General features: G+C 38.8%; 1 protein-coding gene across 1 annotated transcript in view; it reads right to left on the bottom strand.

Moving 5' to 3' along the window:
- The window catches only part of GRXCR1 (glutaredoxin and cysteine rich domain containing 1), a 109,875-nt gene extending 92,350 nt beyond the window's left edge, over window positions 1–17,525 (bottom strand). The window contains exon 1 of the mRNA XM_004419021.3: window positions 17,111–17,525. Coding sequence (XP_004419078.2) covers window positions 17,111–17,512 — 402 coding nt within the window. The 5' untranslated portion in view covers window positions 17,513–17,525. The remainder of the gene's footprint in view (window positions 1–17,110) is intronic.
- Window positions 17,526–21,092: the final 3,567 nt, after the last annotated feature.

Raw genomic sequence — 21,092 nt, 5'->3', positions numbered from 1 at the left:
AATATACTTTCTGCTAGTTATTTCCCTATTCACCCATACTACCTTATAATATTTCATATCTCAGTGTGTTATTTTCCCTTCTCTTATATTATCCATCATGCTATGTGTTTATGTCTAATCTACTTCTTAAGAGCAGAGGCATATGTTCATTATTATTGATTTATTTGCATGATTTTCTTACAGTTTCATTGTTATTGGCTTGTTGATTACATATATGAGATCTACCTCTCTCTATATATTTATATATTTGTATATATTTATATCTCAGAGACATATTTGGATACCTAGTAGACATCTTTCAAAATATAGCTATGTTTCAATTGCTTTGGAATGGCCTTAAATTAGATTATATTTTCTTTTTTGGTAAAAGAAGTCCATTGCAAAGTCAAAATGTACTCATTCATTTAGTCTACAAGTTATTTATGGAACATTTACTATGTAGCCAAGTACTATGCTAGGCACTCAGGATATGGAAACTTAAAATAGAGTCCCTTACAGACCTTTGTGGAAGGCTGGATAGTAAACAGACTTCTGTGTCAGAGTTACAGTATGTTGTAATAAGGGCTCTAGTAGGGCTATAATAAGGGTGTTTCAAGAGCTATAAAGGCATTTAACACTAACTGGGGAAAAAATGGAAGCTTCTAGGGAAGAGTCACATCTGAGGTTAGTTTAAAAGACTGAGTTAACCAAAAGAAGAAAGTGGCAGCATTTCAAGAAGAGAGCTCAGCATGTATCCAAAAAAAAATCAGCTTATATAAAACGGCAAAGTATGGTTAGGGCACCTGTATAGGCTGTAAGGGAGAGCATATCCAGGGGTGAGACTGGAAGAGTAAAATGGAAAATGATGGAGAGCTTTATATGCCATGTGTATCAGCTGCCTCTTTTGTTCTGCCTCACAACCACAGCTTCAAGAAACAATTTCATATGAGCTTCAGGTCATTTTGTACTGATAGAAACTCACCTAAAGCTTGTGCCATGCACCTTTTACTTTCTGCTCTGGATTTTCTCCAACTCAGTGCGAGGCACTGGAAGAAGACAACTCAGCTCCCAGGCATATGCAGCCCAGAAGTTGGGAGGATAGAGATCTCTTAGTGCAACCCTCACCAAAGAAAAAGAGTCCACAAACGCTTCTCCCTGTTGGTGTGGATTCTGCAAGGCATTCTAGACACTCCTCAGAGGCCCCCGGAGGATCCAAGACGGAAGGAGGCTGCCCATGGCAGCCGCTTCCCTCTTCCAGCTCCCTCCATCTCTCCCTCCTGCCCTGAGATTACCTCCCCAGTAAACAGCCTGTGCGCAAGTCCTTATTTCACATTCTGCTTTTAAGAGGAACTCAGGCTCATACACCAGACTAGAAGTTTGATTTTATATGTAAATACCTCGGAGAATCATTGGTTTCTTTTTAGCAGGGGCATACTATGATTAGATTTTCAGTTGTATGAGGAAAGGATCCACCGGAGGCAAGCCTGGAGGCTGGAAAACGAAATAGGAAGTTTCTTCCTGTCTGTGGCAACATGAAGTTACTAAGGAAACCCAGGGAGTAGACAGATTTTTTTTTTAATGAGAAAATAACAATAATAACCTTAAAAAGTGGCTAACCAGATGGCACTTTCTGATTGCATTTTAGGAAAAGGAAAATGTGCACAGGGATAGCTCTGGCTCCAGGATAAATTATTAAGTAGGTAGAGTTTGGGGGGAGAGGGGGTTGGCTCTCTTGCTTTTCATCTTTTCCTGTTTTGATGTTCTTTTCAGAAACCTTTTAGTAGCAGTGATGTGCTGGTAAACTACTTTCGGAGAGAGGAAAAAAGCCTTAATTTGCAGTATTTGCTGATTTCTGTGCTGAGAATACTCCCACCATGCCCATTTCAAACTGCCAAGGGCTTAATCGACTTGCACATTTTCTGAATATTTAACTCGCTCCACCACAACACTGCCACTTCCCACTGGAAAGGTCCCTGGCTGCTCAGAACTCTGCCAACCAATGCTCTCCTTTCTTCTCTCTATTGAAATGGAACTGCCTTTCACTGCTTTTCAATGCAGTGCTTTAAGAGAGCCTAGTATCTTAAATTTTGATCCCTTCTCTACTCATCACCACTCCTCTCTTGTCTCCAGATAATGTCATTTTATGTTTACAGGGTGTAGTGGATGCTGTGGCATGAGCCATGACCCTTCCTTCCCTTCACCAGTACGGTACACTATCCTCAGTGGTTGTGAGCGGTGGCTTCTAACTATTCCCAGCTGCCTCTTCCTCTAGAGAGAAACTTGCTCCAAATAAGATGAATGGGAGTCACTTCATCCAGGAGACTGAAGGAGGGAAGGAGCAGCCAATTCTGATACTACACAGAACCTCATACTGGTGTCCACCAGTATTAATAACATCATCATATTAAGACTTGTTGAGCAAGAAATACTACATGTCTGGATGTAAGACACATGTGATCCAGAACATGGGAGATAACCTCCGTAGAGATTCCAACAAAAATTTAAGAACTTGCAACCCCGGTGAATTATTTAAGAGTTTGATGGTCTGGGGCCTCCCAGACCCTCCTCTCAAAAGGAAAGCAAATTATTGTATTTTGTACTTTCTACTTCTAAGAAAGAAGCACAGTGTTTGGTGGACCTCTTCAGGTTTTAGGGGATGCATATCCACATACCAAGTGGCACAGAAGGTAGCTAGTTTTGAGTAGGGCTCATAAGAAGAAGGGCTGAAGACTGAGGTGCCAGCCCTGAAGTGTGGCTCATACAGCCCAACAGATCCCATGTTTCTAGAGTTATCTGTGGTGGAGAAGGGTACTATGTCAAATCTCTGGCCAGCCTCAACAGGAAAGACAGCAACAATCCCTAGGGTTCTGGATCAAGACCATGCCATATGCAGGAGATAACTACACAGTATTTGAAAAGTAATTTCTGGCATGGCCTGGGCCCTGGTAGAAACTGAGCATCTACCCTACCAGGCCATCACAACTACCTACCAGTACCCATTTGGTGTATGCTATCACACCCACAAAGTCATAAGGTCAGGTAGATCCAGAGCAATTCACCATAAAATGAAAGTAGTTTGTCTAAGATGAGGCTCAAGCAGATTTAGAGGGCTCAGGTAAGCTACTTGAACAAGAAGGAGTGCTGGCCCTACCACTTACCACACCATCCAGAACCTGCCACCTGATAAAGCTTTAGAGTAGCATCTTGGCATAGGTGATACATCACCTTGGAAATGACACCTGTAGGAAACGAGCATCATTCTTCAGGATACCACTTATACCTTAAACCAATGATCATTATATAGTGCTATATTGCCAATAGCTAGAATTCATGGGCCCAGGAACCAATGGGAAGGTACAGGAATGATCCCATTCACCATTACTCCCAGTCATCCACCTGGGAATTGTGCTTTCCATCCCTGAAACTTTAGGCATTATTAATCTAAGTCCTTGTCCCATAAGGGAGTACTTCCACCAAGCAACACAGTAAGAGGCCCACTAAACTTAAAGCTAAAGTTGACATCTGGTCACCTTGGGTTCATCACGACGGTAATCCAGCTGGCATAAAAAGGGATTACCATACAGGCAGGGGTAATTGACCCTGATTGTCTCAAGGAGTAGAACTGCACTACGTATCAGAGGCAAATATAAATATGTTTGGCACTCAGGTACCTCCCTTGGTACTCACTTGGTTTTAAATGTAAATGGGCAAGTACAGCAACCACTGCCTGAAAAGGGCATAGTGGCCGTAGGCTCAGACTTCACAGGGACTGAGAATATGAGTCACCCAACCATGCAAGCCACCTGGATGAGCAGAAGGGCTCGCTAGGAGGAGGAAGGTCTAAAATGGATAGTAAATGAAGGAGAAAATAAATATCAGTTATCACTTCAAGACCAACTGCAGTGTGGGGGCTATAATTTATCCCACTAACTCTCCCACAAACTGTGGCAAGGCTGTGCCTGGATGGAATAAACCTAATGGGAGAAGCAAGTAAATCTGAACAGTGCAAGAGGTGGACTATGTGGATGCTCCCAGACTCCTTTCACAATGCTGGTTGACCCAGCCCCAGCTATGGTGAATATTGGCTGCTAAAAATTCACAGCTTCCCCCTTCTCTGGATAAATATCTCAGCAGAATGGATGAAGCCTTGACACACACACACAGACATACACATACACGGACAGCCAATGGCCAATGACAGACTGATAGAGGCATAAAAAATGCCAACCCCTTGCTGCAAAGTGGGAACAAATCCATGGTACAATTGGTATCGCGAGTTTCCAGGCTGCAGCTGGCCTCTAGCCAAGATCACTCCCTTGCTTAGCTTTCCTCCCCTGCCCTAATCTGCTTCCTTTTCTCCCTTTCTTCTGAGAGTGCTCCCTCATTCAATCACTTTTCACAAGAATCCAATCTCAGGTTCTGCATCAAGGGAACTCAACTTAAGATAAAGGAGATCTCCAGAGTAGGGAAGGAGAAAAAATAATAGAAAGAATTTCAGGTGGTGGATCAAAATGAAGGCCAAAATATTTGGGGGCAAATGTTTCTTCATTGTCCTTTATATCATACTGGGATGTTGTCAGCTTATATCATGTAAAATAAGTTAATATCCACCTTGCAAATTTGCTGTGAGGATTAAAGAAATAGTTATTGTAAGAAAAGTACCTAAGATAATTTCTGTCCCATGTAGGCATTCAATAAAGGGTTGCTCCTATTACTAATACCCGTAGTATTCTTTTAAATAATTTTTTTTAAAAAAGCTTGTTTATGACAAGTGAACAGGAAAGCTGGAGCAGCATTGCTAAAAGGCTTGCTGAGAGAGGGTCTGCCCTGCTCTGCATGCAGAGAGCTTTTCTGTCATTGTTCTCCTCAAATGTGAAATGAGTTCCGCCTCACTGACCGCGGAGCCCTGAGGGGATTGGCTTCCGAGGCGAAGAGTGAGGACGAAGCTGTGGGAACGATTGCTGTGACTCTGTAGTCATTGTGTTTTGTATTTTATTTTGTTTTTGATGTAACGTAGGCAAGCAGAAGGAAAAAAATAAAGCAATATGCACCGTTTGGGGGAAGTTCTTTTCTGTTTTAGATTGCTCAGCTTAAGTCAAATGTGGCATGCACCTTTTCAAAATTACACAATTAGCGCCCTACTATGGATATGATAGATAACTAATATACTCACACTTTTACTGCTGTTAGTTAATAATATATCGTTTACCATCCCTAATGTCATCTGAAGTTTCTGAAGTTCTAGTGTTAGAATAATTAAACCCATCAGGTATAAAGCTCTCGGCCTGAGAAGATATGGATGGCGCCCAGAAATCAAAAGGAATGAATACTGAAAACAAAATTAAGAAGAAATAAACCTGGAAAGACAGAAAAAAACAAGGACAGGCAAAATAAATGTACACAAGTTATGAAACATAATCACTATTAACATGCTTTTGTAATTTAAGTAGCATGACCCAATGTGAGTTAAATTGCGTAAAATGAAAATTACGTCTTACCTAAGTTCCTGGATAATGGTGTGGCAGGCACTGTTGCTTGCTTATCCAACAGCTGTTTCCAACCCCGTGCTCATGCTCTCTTCTACCATAGAGGCAATGCCGTATACTCACGTTCCCAGCCTCCCTTTATAACGACCAATGGCCATAGGACCCTATTCTGGCCAGTGAATGTAAGAGAATGCTTCTGGGAAGTTTCTGGAATTTTCTTTTTCTTTCTGATAGAAGAGGCACACCTACAAAGAATGTTCTTTTGTGCGCCCCCTCCCTTTCTGTTTTTGACTCTGGCCTGGCTTTAAGCTATGGCAGCCATCTTGAATCCATGAAGGAACATCACAAACAAGCTAAGGATGATAAGGCAGAACAACAGGAACTGGGTTGTTTATCACATTATCAGGCCACCAAACAACCTCAGCGACAGCCTCTTCTGAACTTCTTAACTGATATAATAAATGTCTCTGTATTTTAAGCCACATCTAGTAGTCTACTCTGTGGCTTATAGCTGAGTCCATCCCATATAGATATAAATAATCCCTGATTAGTGTTGAAAGGTATAAGTCAATCCAGGCTATTGCTAAAGAAGAGACAGAGTCTACCTCTACCCAGGAGGAGCAAGCCAGGCTTTCAGGATGACAGGTGTTGTAGAGGAATGCTCAGGCACAACGCATGTGGGTGGTTGGCTGAGCCCAGCAGGTATGGAGCCAAGCGCAGCAGAGCCAGGCTGGCAAACATGTGGCCAAGTAGCTACAGGAGGTAAAAACTAGAGAATCCAAAACAAAGGCCCAGATAGAGGTTGGAGCCAACACAGGATCTTGAACAGAGGAATTGGCCTCAGGAAAACAGGTTTGTGCGGCAGAGGCTAAATTAAGTTTAGAGGCAGCAGCTGAGATTTCCCAAAGGGAGGTGAGTTCCACCAATAAAGCTTATAGTACCATGATGCCTGTTAAGGAGTGGCCCAGGACTTCCCACGCAGCCCTAGTTTGAAAAGATGTTACATGAGGGGAGCAGGATCTCTATAAGATTTACAGAATTGGGTCAGATGTCCTACCTCTGTCCCCCGGTGAGCTCCTGAGTACTTATCATATTTTGCAGTAACTATGAGTTTGTCTTCCTCATAAGGAGGAATTATCCTCTGAGGATAGGAATCATGCTTTATTCGTCTTTGTAGGCTCATTGCCTAGCAGAGTACTTAGCAATAATAGATTCACAGTTTGTTTGGGGGATAGATATAAAAATAACAACAGTATTTATTGAGCACTTATAATGTGCTAGGCATTGTGCAAAATGCTTTATACACCATAGTTCACTTATTTCATAGGAAATACTATCATTATCCCCACTTTACTGAGGAGGAAACTGGGGTTTATAAGAGTTAAGTGAATTTCCCCAGAATACCCACCTGTGACATGGCAGACTCTCCATCTAAAACCAGGTCATCTCCCTCCAGAGAATAGTGCTCTTAACCATTAATGGAGGGAAGGAGAACACAAAAATCATTTAAGACAGTATTAGAGAATTATGGTATTTGTCTCTTCTTTCTCTCACAAAGAAAAGTGGGGCTTTGATTCTTAGAAACTTGAGTCTTTTCTTGCCCCTGTTAATAATTGATAGAGCTATGTTCTCAAGAGCCTGGCATAAAAACGATGAAGTTAGGTAGTTCCAAGAATTGGAAGAAGTAAAATTGGGCGTTCTGAGAGAGGACTTATGTGAGGGCCTCATGAGCTGCCTACAGCATCAGTGCAGCATCATGGGGCTGAGGGGCAGTGATAAAGATGGATCCACGGACCAGCACCATCTCTGGGTTTTCTGGCTCCTTGCGAACCTGCTTATCCTGCAGATGACAATGAGAGTGGGGAAAGGAGTCCCAATGACAACTAATATAGAACTTCCTGTCCACACTTACAAATGGGAGCCAAGAGTCACTTTTGATCTGATATGGAAAAAATCAAGTCAAATGATGTTTTCTGTAATGGTCAGTTGTGCGTTACACTTATACCTCCAGCAGAAAGAAGGGAAGGGAACGAGAGAGGCCGGGGCTGTTGTGCAGGCTGAGCCGACAGCTACCTAATTTCCAACCCAGGCTTTGGGTCGTCTTCAGTTCTCACAAGCTCCCACCAGCAAGTCTTTGGGGGTATAGTTTTGTCTCCAAAAATCTTTCACAGAAATATAAAAACCACTCCCTGAGAAAGTTAACTTGTAGCTGAGTAACTGAGGCAGGCAGGAGACCTTAGAGGATGCTGAAGTAAGCAAGAAGAAAGAAAAAAATATATATATGAAAAGGGAAATTCCACAATTACTGGAAGAGTCCTGACAGCTGTGATTAAGAGAATGTATGAAGCTGTATTCCCAAGTTCTATTATTTAGTTTTCCACGTGGTTAGAAAGAGAGGTGGTACCCTCAGCAAAGGATGGTTAGTTTCTTTGTGTTATCCTGGTAATGGATTTTCTAACACTTTCTTTTAACTGAAAAATGTACATAACTGTATGCACTAGACTTGCAGTTAACAGCACCAGGCACTCAGAGAGACAAATCTTCAGCCTTCAGGCTCCTGCCCTGCCTTTGAACTGCAAATGAAACTCCATGACTCTAGAAGCCCAGTACTGATTGATTATTGATTCAGGTGACTCAATATATAATGTTTGTGCCATGACTACAAGCTATCCACTTCCCAGAGATCATAGTTATTGCTCTTGGATTGTAGGAGTTACGATGCATGACCCTTGGGACAAATGACTCCCTTCTTGAAGAAAAGTTTCTGGCACTATAAGAGCAACGTACAAGGATGGTTCTTAAAGAACCTAATAAGAGGAAACCCATGGAGTCCTCCAAGGCTGACATACTTTGTGTCACAACCACTTATACATTATTTGCCTCCCTCCTCTTTCTGTGTTAGAATAAGACCACTAGTTTAACTTGACTGGTTTCCAATACTTACTAAAATACACTTGCCACTTAATTAGGGATGCTTAACTTCCTTTAAATTCATTTTTTTCTCACTTGATATTATTCCATGCTGATAATTTGCCATGATCAAAACTGTGTTCCATTGACTTAATAAGATACTAAGGTACAGTGAGATACAAGACCAGAGTCCAAAGAGATTTTAACAGGGTGAACTAACACAATAACATTAAATTTTGTTGAATAGAGAGTCCTGTACATATATACAGAAAGGACACTAACAAACATTATTACATTAAATGAAAAATAGATGTTTTATGGGACTGAAAGTTTTAACCTCATGAATCTCTTCACCGAGAAAAGATGTTTAAATGAGTTAACAAGCCAACATCACAACAGTCTGATGTGGCCACCAAAAATATCAATTTAATCTTAAGCTGCATTCATATAAGTGGATGACAGATGGTCTTCACTCTATCCTAGTATGATCAGTTTCAGTAGGTTCAATATCCATAGGATGGCGAGAAGACTTGAAACTTTATCCTGCCAAAGACCCTAAATCTCTTGCCCCTAAAAATCCCCACCAAAGGCTAGATAAGGCTTTGGCAGGGATATTGTAGAGAAAATGCAGGCATCTGATGAGTGGCTGGTTGGACAATAGTTGCTTAGTGGATAAGAGCCCAATCTTTGGAGTCAAACATTCTGGTAGTTATATCACTTACCTTCGTGCGACTTTGAGCAAGGTTCTCAATATCTGTGAGCTTGAACCTGTTTGCTTCTGCTGCTTAAAAAACCACCCAAGACTGAGTGGAATACAATATTAAGCATGTATTGCCCGCTTATGCGTCTGAGGGTTAGCTAGCAATCAGCTGATCTAGGCTAAGCTATTCAGGCTTTCAAACTGTCAGTTGGCTCCAGGTCTATTCTTCGTGTCTCTCACTCTTCTGGGACCAGCCGACCTCCTGCAGCATGTCCTTCTTTTGGAGATGGAAGGGGTGCAAGAGGGCAAACCCAACCATGCAAGGATATTTCAAGCCTCTGCATGTGCCACATCTACTACCTTCCCATTATCCAAAGGGAATCGTGGCCAAGACTAAAGTCAAAGGCTTTAGAAGTGCACTCCTGTCCTCAGGGGGCCACGGCAAAAGTGTGTCCATGTAGAATACTACTACAGGGAAATGGAAAAAATGAAGCCAATAATTTAATCTACCACAAAGCCCTTGTTTTCTCATAGACGAAATGAGCTTACCACACCTGGTAATAGCCACTCAAAAATGTCCATGTCCTAATCCCCACAACCTGTGAATATGTTACCTTAAATGGCAAAAGGGATTTTGCATATGTGATTGCCTTAAGGATCTTAAGATAGAAAGAGTAGCCCAGATTATCCAGGTGGGCCCAATGTAATCACAAAGGTCTTTATAAGGGAAAGAGAGAGGTGGGAGGGTTAGAAGGGATGTAACAATGGAAGCAGAGGTCAGAGTGATGCAGGACCATGAGCCAAGGAATGTGCAGCCTCTAGAAGATGGAAAAGGCAAGGAACAGATTCTCCTCTAAAGCCTCCAGAAGAAACATAGCCCTGTTGAAACCTTGATTTTAGTCCCATGAGGCTCATTTTAGACTTCTGACCTCTAGAACTTTAAATTAATAAATTTGTGTTTTAAGCCACGATATTTGTGGCAAATTGTTTATTCTGTTTAGAATTTTAAATTCCCTCTAAGCGATAATGATTGAAGGATTGATATATTTATACAGTGTCATTTTATAGACTATTAAATGTTTTTATTGCTTTTTTGTAAAATTGAAAATACTGGGTTTCAGAAAAAGTATCAGAAACTTGCAAGCATGAGCAGGGACCCAAAGAATGTTTGTCTGGTCCTACTGTTATATTGCTTTTATAAAGTTTGGAAACATCAGGTGCTAATTCCCTAATTATGTGGTAACCATGGGCTGCCAGTAAGAGTTCATTAAGCAATTTCAAGTCATCTTACGGAATCTATGGGATTGCTCAGCATCTTGTTCTCAAGTCAGAATTCAGATAGATTCATTAGATTAAGCCTCAAGCAATTAAACACAAGCTTCCACAAATTAAAATGTCAGGACAATACAAGGGTTCTGATGCATAGGGGAGAATGAGAGATATTCCAATTTAGATATTCATTGAACTAAAGAGAGAAAATTTTAATAAGATTCACAGAATGTAGATGAGTCAGTGCTCATGGTCAGAGTCACCATTACTGACTTCTGGAGACTTGTAGGATCAAAATAAGAGTCATCAATTATAGAGATTACCCTGCAGTTTGGGGGCCTTGAGACAGAAGTAAACTAAAAGGAAGCAAAAAATGCTGAAGAAAGGGATTCAATATAATGATGGTTTAATAAGTGAAAGATTAAACATAAAAAATATATAAGTATTTAAGAAATGAAGAATGGGTAGCAGAGGCTATATTAGGCCAACAAGAAAACAGAGAGGAGGAACCCTCGGGAGATGGGAAACAAAGTCAAGTTTCGTATCTGAATTCTTCCAGGAATTGCTCTACACAGCCATTTACAATACACTACTGAATATTCCATGAGGGCAGGAACTGGGTTTTATTCCTCATATTGTCTAGCATAATGCCTGCTCCATAATAGATACGCAGTAAGTGGTTATTAAGTGAATGATTGAATGAATATTGAAGATAACCCACAACAGAAAGAGTTGAATGGAGCAAGCTACTAACACTTCACCATGCAAACTCTATTCCTATCCAATATGGGAAATCTCAAAACCCCAGAGATGGAAAAGAAGAAAATAACCACTGTCTAAGAGACTCTCACTTAATTCACTAACTCAAAGAACATTTTTTGAGATCCTAATTAGTATTAGCGTCAAATGCTGTGTCAAAGATTAGCAAAGGGATGGCATGTGGAAGGTAGTCACAGGACTCTAAGGTCTATCAGTTTGCAATTCTTTAATCGTATGCAAATAATATATCTGTAGTACCAATTCATTTTGGTTCTTTTTTTTTTCTGCTTCTTGGATAAGACATCTAATTTCTTAATGTAGTTTCTTGCATTGTTTGTAATTGTATGCAAAATCTAGAGTTTCTTCCATACTTGCTGACAGCTAAAAAGGCAATATTTCCATTGGTAGATGCTTGTTTTCATAGAACATTACATAAGACTTTCTCTGGATAAATGAGATTTTAAATCTTCCAAATTGGAGAGGTTGGAAGGTGGCAGCATAGGAGGACTCTGAACTCACCTCCTCCCACAGACACAACAGATCTACAACTTCCTGTGAAACAGTTTCTTCTGAGAGAGATCTGGAAACTGGATAAAAAGAAGCCCCACAACAAGGGACAACACTAACGGGGGTGGAAGAGGCAGAAATACACCTCTGCTGAGGAAAAAACCACATCCTAGCCACAGCAATTCACGGCCAGGAGCGATCTCAAAGTCTACACAGAAATTAAAATATAATGATGTACACCTGAAATTTATATAATGTTATAAACCAATGTTACCTCAATAAAAAAATAAATCCTCCAACTTAGTGTTTCATACACAGAGAAGCTCAAATTATAATCAATTGATTAATAATGATACTACCTCATAGTGTTGCTATAAGGAATAAATACGTCAATGCACATAAATAATGAGAACAGTGCCTGGTATTCAGTAAATACTGTTATTGCTGTTGTTGTTGTTTTTCCAGAGTGGCCAAAATAAACCACTGGGATCAAAGAGTCATCAAGACTATTGCCTTGTTTTCACTGAAATATTATTCTATTACCAAAGCTAGATTCAGTGAACCAGAGATAGATAATAAGTATAGCCAGGAACTTCTGTTAATCACCGTCCAGCCTAAAGTCAATCAACAACATTGAGCAGCAGTCTTCCTTGAGTTAACCAAGCCATCCCCTTCCAGTCTCAACCTTTCTAATCTCATGACAATTTAATCAAATAATGGTATAGAAATGATGTTGATAAATTTTAGAAGTACAATTTAAAACTGAATAGAAGGTATTTAACTCTGCAGAAAAAACTTTTTTCTAGGTGAAGATTGGATGTTCAATAAATGATAAATTTTAAAATCTGAGAACCAAATGTTGAAGTTTCAAAAGATCAGATTATATCATGACATGATATATTTACTCCTATAAATATTCGTATTTGTCATTATACATTTCAAAAGGTAAAGTTGGGAATTTTTATATATAGCATTTTACTTTTAAAAATTACAAAAACCAAAACAGCAAAAGGCAGAGCTCTTGTATTACTAGCTTTGAGCCACACAATTGATTTCGGACACTCGCTTATCTAAAAATAGGCGTAATAATAATAATTTTCCTGCTTATTTCATAAAATTTGGGATACAATTAAGTTAAATAACATATGTAAAAACTCTTTGCATAATGTAAATTGTTCTGCAAATGCATTAGTTTTACTTTATTTTATTTGTGTTGAAATGTTAGAATGCTCATAAATACAAGCACACTAACCAGAGGTGTGCATGTACATTCATAGATGGAGGTTATGTGTTTAATTTGAGTTCTTAGAAAGGAGCCATCAAATTACAGTATGTGTTGTAATTATTTTCCTTCCTTGTATCTATTTTTCTCTAATGTAGTAATTTTAAATCTGTAGAAAGAGAGAGAATAAAAATTATGGAAATTACAGTAGAAGATTCTAAGAGAGCATACTTACAGAGTTGGAAGATAAGGTCAAGAAAAGATTACTGTCTGAAATTTAATCATGTAAGAATAAATTAGAAAAAATTAATGATCTTAATTATCTGCATCATTGACCCACCTTAAGAGACTTTGGAAATAATGTTGCTGCTAAGAGTAAGGTGTATCTCAAATCCAATCATGCAAACTGGGTGATGAGAGCTATGAGCTATACAGTGGTTTTGTAATTTGTCTTGCATGAGATAACAGTGAATAATTTTTAAAAATAAATAAATAATAATTCTTTTCTAAAATTTTCAAGTCATGAGGATTAAAATTATTCATCTAGATGGAAATATCCTTACAGCAGAATTTCTTAAAGAGAACTAAAACAGAACACCTACATCAGAGTGTACTGGTAAGATTTCTGGGCCTGTTCCTAAACCAACTAATTGGCACATTAAGATACCAATAGGAAACATGTCTGTCAGGATCCATCTTTGGCTCTTTATCTTTGGCTCAGGAAAGACCCTCCTGGTGATCTAACCTGATCAGAAGAAAAAATCGTACATCAATACATATCGTCTTCATTTTCCTCATTAAATACTGAAGACATAAAGAACATTAAGGAATTTTTTTTAACTCTAGAGAATTAGATAAAATTCCCTTTTACACTTTAGGTCAATAATTCTCAAACTTTAATGTAATAAGAACAACCTAAACAGCTTCTAATAAATGCATGTTTCCAGGCCATGACTAGATTCTAGGGTTTCAGATTTCCAAATTGGCCTCTCAAGCATTATACTCTTGTCTCCTCTGGAAGAGATGGAAAAAGTCAAGCACCTGGATCTCAAGAGCCATAGTGTAGACTAGCTCCAGACCCTCGAGTGATTCACCAACAAACCAAGAACCAATCTCTATAAGGCCCACCTGGGCATCCAGGTGATCTTTCTCTCTGCCTCCTGGTCCATTACTATCCTTAATAACTTTGATCAACATTGCACATCCTCAATTACCCAGAATTCTATAGGGTAAATTAATTGACAAATGAAATAGAAATTTATCCTACTATCCCTTTTAAAGACAACTTTCTAAATAAGTGCTGCTAAGACGTAAAAATATTTGAAGTAAATAATTTCAACGACTATTCTCTTCACAGTTGAAATTTTTGCAAGGCACATGCCAATGTTTTATGAGACAGGAATAACAGAACGGGAAACTAGGGCCGGCTCCGTGGCTTAGCGGTTAAGAGCTCGCGCTCCACTACTGGTGGCCTGGGTTCCGATCCCGGGCGCTCACCACCGCACCGCTTCTCCGGCCATGCTGAGGCTGCGTCCCACATACAGCAACTAGAAGGACGTGCAACTATGACATACAACTATCTACTGGGGCTTTGGGGGGGAAAAAAGGAGGAGGATTGGCAATAGATGTTAGCTCAGAGCCGGTCTTCCTCAGCAAAAAGAGGAGGATTAGCATGGATGTTAACTCAAGGCTGATCTTCCTCACAAAAAATAAATAAATAAATAAAGCAGAATGGGAAACTAAAAGAGAAGAAACAAAGTGATTTACAGGATCCTTGAAAGGCTTTTTTTATATTTAGGGTTTCCTCCTCTCAAGTTTCAAGTTGAGTGCTTTAAGATTTTATAACTTAAAACAGGAAGAAAGACCTAACTGTTTCTTCAATCACAGTTCCTTGCTTCAATAAGATTGGCTGTGAATTGCAACCTTAATCAAATATCCAAGATACGACCCCTCACTTTTTGCTCCCTGAGAGAAATTGCTAAGTTACAGTTACCTCTAGTTAAGTTTGCTGCTTACTTTCCAAGGGATATGGAAAATAGACATCCAGGGAAGAGTCACATCTGGTCCCATACCCACGTATAGGAGTAATTGAATGGTAACTTCTGCTTTTAGGCCCTGGGGTTTCTCTGCTACTGTATTGTGGGATGCCTGTGGGAACCTACTCAGTCATCCTAAGACATACATCCAAGACATTTGTCACCCCTTATGACATACACATCCCTTAGCAAGCAGTGAGCCTCCAAGTCAGCTCTAGACATAATGCTAGGCAGATTGTATTGCACAACTCCAAGGGGTGCTGTTCACACAGACAATGACGTGAATGGAGCCCCTTGGAATAGTCAACTAGTGGCTCTGATCCAAGGCAGGAGCTCCTTTAACTTATGTTTTGTCCTCTAGAGATCAGAGAATATGCCCATGATGGCGATAGTGATGATGATGATGGATGATAAAACTAATGAAGATGGACAAAATTTGTGAATATCTATCATGTGCTGGTTATCTTACCCACATTATAAAGAAAGAAGGACCAGCTGGAAAAAAAACTGCCTAAATATCAAATACTTTGAGGGACCTTTGCTAGGAACCATTATTGTCCTCTTCAAGCAGGGGGTAAATGGAATGAGGTTAAATTATTAGAAAATGACAGTTTTATTGGATTTTTTCTCAAAAAAAGATGATTGAATTATGCATAGAAAAAATATACAGTAAATATTATAACTTAACCTAGTACTGAAAATTTTACTTTGGAATTTCCTCTATCTCCTATTTGTGAATTTATAGCACTATCAGAATAAAGCCATAGGGAGGAAAAGCTTTTCTCATGTAGATTTTAAATATTTATGATGTTTACTCATAAATGATAGTTTTTGGAGAGATTTGAACAAATTCAAATCAAAATACTAAAATTGGTATAGCAGTTTTGTAAATAACTCTCCAAGTCATAAATCAAATGAAATCATGACAAGCTAAATTAATCACAATGAATGCAAACATTTTTAAATTTAATTGTTATAGAGTCTTGGTCTACACCTTGGCAATAATAATTTCTGCACTGGATGAAACATAGAGGCCACTGAAATGATCTCAATCTAATAGTCACATCTCTAGAAATGTATACAAGATTGTTGCCAACCTAGTAAAATATAGTCATCAATTTCTGATTTTTGGTTCCCTATCCCCATCCCAATCTGTGAAATCCTTCAAGGGTAAGTTCTACATATGAAAAGAACCTTTGATCTTAACTGCTTTTACCGTTTAATTTCTTTTTTAAATCCTCATGATGTGATCTTTACAAATACTTCCTTTGAAATGAATAACAGTCATGTACCTTTGATTAAAATCCTTTCTCCTCACCACTCCTGCATCCTTATATAATGTCAAGGTATTGAATAATTCATCACAAGAAATCATTTTATATAAATATTGAGAATGATATAAAATCATATTACAATGAAAAATATTGGTTTGCTACCTTAATAATAGTGATTATCAATTCCATTCCTGAAATAATGATGCCTGCTTTTAACAGAAAACCATTTTACCAATGCTTCCAGGCAATTTCAAAACCTTATCTTAATGTGAGCTCATTGCCAAAGGCCCCAGGACCTGAATTATACATTCCCATGTTACTCTGCAGAATCTAGCACATTTTAAGGGCTAATTTTTACTATGAAATCTGGATCTCGGTCTGTACCTCTATGGAGGAATAACTTTTTCAAGTGCTGCTCTAGAGTTCTTAAGGGAAAATGAATGGAGAAATGTACGTCAGAGGAAACATGCAACCTCCTCAGGAGAAAGTCGAAGTTCGCCTTTATATCTTCCTAACATTTCAGCTGAACCCAACTCCACTGAACGCAGCACCCAATTTTTTCCCGTTTAAATATCTTTACAAGTGATGATAAATGCCAAACTGGTGTCTTAAGGATGATAAACCAGAAATTAACTTCTAAGTTTTGCTCAAATGCTTTGAACACTTTAGTCTGCCTTTTTTCTTGGCTAGAAATAGATATACTGTCTTAGTCATTCCACACTGGAAGAAAAGACCACTTAAATTTGTAGTGGTTAGAAATTTAACTTTGAGAAGTCAATCTAATTTGCTAAGCGTAATGACCCTATTTTTAATCGATGGATGTTGAGACAATATCTTAAAAGGGGAGTGACTGATGAAGTACATCGGAGTCATGAATAAGAGAGGCTTGCTTTAAAATGGAGAACAGACAGGCGATGAGATGGTGAGTTAGGAACAAGATTCAAGAGGAGCAAAGTGCAATGACTTACCTGCAATACTTTGGTGAGATTGTTAAATAGAGCTTGCCCAGCACTCACTTTGTATTTGACGCCCCTGACTGTGCCATTTTTGCTTAAAATGTTGACTCTTCTTGTACCAAATGCCTTCTCGCTGGCAGCCTTTGCTAACACCAGCAAGTTATCCTCATCATTCTCATACTCGTCACCTTCCAATCCTATGTGGCCATTTTGCTGTCCCTCAGACTCACTTCCTCCATCTATGCCACAGACACTGGCACATTCAGAATCCAGAGAGCCTGACGCTTGCCCATCTTTATACACCTCCTTCAGAACTCGCCCGCTGTGAGATGATGCGATCCGAAACCGGACTTTCCGTGGCCTGTCATTTTCTGGTTTCATCTCCCTTTTTAGCATGGTCACATCCACCCCCATAAACAGTTCACATAATTCTGGATCCCTTGTTATTGCATTAGTCCACTTGCCACATGGCAATGTTACAGCTTAATTCTAGTGACAGCAGCACTCATATGAAACTAACATCGAAAGGAAAGAAGATTCCCAAGAACTTACCGTGCATCTGTGCTATTAATAATGAATGTGTGTGTGTGTGCTATGGTTACCTTTAAACTAAAACCTGCAAAGTGATCTCAGCCTTTAAATATTAAATAGCCATGGTGGACTTTTTAACAGGACAAGTGCAAGAAAGTGGCATGCAATGAAACAGAAAATAAGTATGGGACAAAGAAATGAAAGACTTGAACTTTTAAGCAAATGGTGAGTGTTGAAAATGATCTTAGCAGCAGAAACATCTCTACAGTTCATTGTCCAGAGTGGAGGCCAGAGATAATATATAGAATCAAATGTGTAGGAGGGGAGGTGTCATAGTCTTCTCACAGTGCTATTTCTTCTTTCACTCTCAGTGGGTGATCTGTACAAAGGGCAGTGAACCTGCTACATCTCTGCATACAGCTATCAATATTAGTTCTTATTAAATCATCAATTAGACTTAATTTACATTGTATAAGATGAATTTTAATCTATGTCTTCATGTACAAGTAGTTTTGCTAAAGAATGCCTTTTTAAAAGACTCTGAAAAGAGAGAACTTTTGCTTTGTTGCTTTCCCATTTCTGCTAGCAGAAAGCGTTCTTCTCTTCCACAGAGGGAAAGGTTTTGGAAAGGGAACATATGGAACAATGAAGGGAGAATGGAAAATCCTACAAGCCAGCCAGATCAGCCAAAGCAATCCAGGTGATCAGCACTGATAAATACTCTATCCAAATCACCCATGCATAGAGAAGGTTCCTCCTCACGCTGTGCGTGTGGGTTTCCTGTCACTTTGGCGAGCACCTGAAGAACCTCTTAAGATACAAGGTCATATTGAAACTTACGCTATAGTGAAGGCCCCAACCTGTCTGCACCTCCAGAGGGAGGATACGCAGCTGGCCCTCACATTGCACTTCAAGTTTTTTAATGTTTCTAATTTTATCTGAATATGAACTTAGTTTATACTTATTTTAGAAAATTCAGAAAATAATAGCACAAAGTTGAAAACAAAAGTCACAAATAATCTCACTAGAGATATTAATAATTTTGTGAATTCTCTTCCAGTGTGTATGAAGATGAGATGCTCTCAGGCTCACAAAACTACATTGCCCAGCCTCTTGCATTTATGGGGAGAGGGAGTAAGTGCCTAGCTTTTGCTGATGGGATGTGAGCAAAAGTGATGTACAGCTTGTGGACCAAGGCAGTTAAGACAGAGAGAGTGCCCTGTCCGTGCTCTCTCTCTTCCTTCCCCATCTGCTAGCTGGATGACCCCCGCAATCCTGAAGCCATATACTGAGCTTGTCAGAGTCACAGAGAAATTCACAGCCACCGCCACCATGCATTGGACTATGTCGTGAACAAAAAGTAAGCCTCTATTGTGTTAAGCAATGGAGATTGAAATTTAAGGGTTTTTGTTAGAACAGCTATCATTACTGAATCTGACTAATGTGCTCTCATATATAAAACCGTACTGTGTTTATCGAGTATCTTGCTTTTTCCATTCAACATTATATAGTGAGTCATTTCCTATATCTTTATTTCTGAAAAACATGAATTTAATGTATATATTAAAAGTCCTTCTAATAGCTGTACCATATGTCATTTTACTCTTTCTGGACTGCAAGATGTATAAACTATTTAAAATATTTAGTAAAATAATGCTGTACTTAATATTCTTGCCCCAAAATCAGTGTACATATATCTAAGTAGTTCTTTAGTACAAATTCTCTTGGGTAAAATTAATGGGGCAAAATTTTTTTTAAATGTATAACTTGATACAAACTGTCAATTGCTTATAAAAAGAGTTGTATAATTTACACTTCTCCTAGTATGAGTTCCTATTTTACTGTACTCTTGTGAACATTGAATATTACCAATTTTCAATAATTTTTATTTTGCCAAGTTGAAAAGCAATATTTCATTGATGTTATAGTTTCCCAAGTTTGAACACTATTGATGACTTTCATTCTGAATATTTTCTTCCTACAGAACTCTCACTAAAGAGAAAGACGGGGAAATATGAGAATCTCTACCTAATGGCTAATCAAATTGGGATCAGACATTAAAGAACTCTGTACAATGCCAAAAAAGAAAGGGGGGAAGAAGAGAGGGAGAGAGAGAGCACTATGTCAACTATATCTAAGTGATAATATAAAGTGGCTTTAACTTGGCAAAGTAGAAGAGTATATAGTCAAAGTACATAACAAGAGAACTTAAGTAGGGAAATACTTATTGGGGCAGAAGAAAAATAATAATGCAATTTTACATCCAAATGTCCAGATCTTTCAGAATACACAGTAGTGAGTGGGGAGGGCATGGATATTAGCCTAATCAAGAAAAAACATCGAAATTCTGTGGTTGTCCTGATTATTTTTCTGTCCTGAGCTCCCCACGTAATCTGCCCCAGCTCCATATTTCTAGACCTCTGAGTTGGAAACAGTGTGTTGTAGCATGAGCAATATTTTGGAGTCCTAGGAACCTAGGTTCACATTCTAGCGTATATAAGTGAGAATGTTATTTTTACCACCCAAATCTTCAATTTTCCCAACAGTAAGAAGGAGACAACACTATCTGCCTTGGAATTGTGCTTGCAAACTATCTGGAACATATCACTCAATGTGTCTGTGATGGTGTGCATATATACTACGTGTCCTCTGGAAGAAAATAACTAATTTTAGCCTGAATAAGGCAAGGCAATGGCTATACAAGATCACAGTCAATAAATATATTTGAAGACTAGAAAGAATTAATTAGAATGACTAGAAAGTTTGTAACATTTGAAATACATATGTTAAAAATACATATAATGTGTATATAAGTACATATACACATGCATATATATGCATATGTAATATTTTAAAATAATGATACTAGTTAAGAGTCATCTCTCTTTCAAGGATGAACTGAAAGTCCACTAGACTGGAAACCAGCCTGCCACAAATATGAGGAAGTATCTGCTACTGTGAGAAGATATATGCTTTGATATATAACATAACCTTGGTAATCATAATTCACACATCTATCTTAAGCTAAAATAAAAATTAAGCTATTCCTTTAAGTGGATAAATCTTTGCAATTCTACTTCCATTCAGGCAATGAGCATTCCACAAGTATCTGTTAAGTGCCACCAAGGATAAGACATAGCAAGACACTACAGTAAATACAAAGACAGATAAAATTATGCCCATGCCTTCCACTGATAACATATGCTTAAACAAAATAGCTAGAGTTCAACGCAGTGTATCGTAAGCTCATATGGAAGAATCCCTCTTCCTTGAAATAACCAAATTTCTAGTCATCTCCAGTTTAAGACCAACACTATTCTCAACACTCTCCACCCTCATCCTGTTTACAGTTTGTTCCCAGCTGCTTCATGTCAACAGAGCAACTTCCAACTACTGCATTTGCCACCTTTTCACAGTATCAGTTTGTTATTCTCTAGATTTTAACCACTTTGCCAGGTTGGCA

The sequence above is a fragment of the Ceratotherium simum genome, chromosome 8, assembly GCF_057802395.1.
Source record: "Ceratotherium simum simum isolate JZ-2026a chromosome 8, ASM5780239v1, whole genome shotgun sequence".
Lineage (NCBI taxonomy): Eukaryota > Metazoa > Chordata > Mammalia > Perissodactyla > Rhinocerotidae > Ceratotherium > Ceratotherium simum.
Note: the sequence above shows the minus strand (reverse complement) of the source record. Positions and strands in the feature narration are given on the sequence as shown.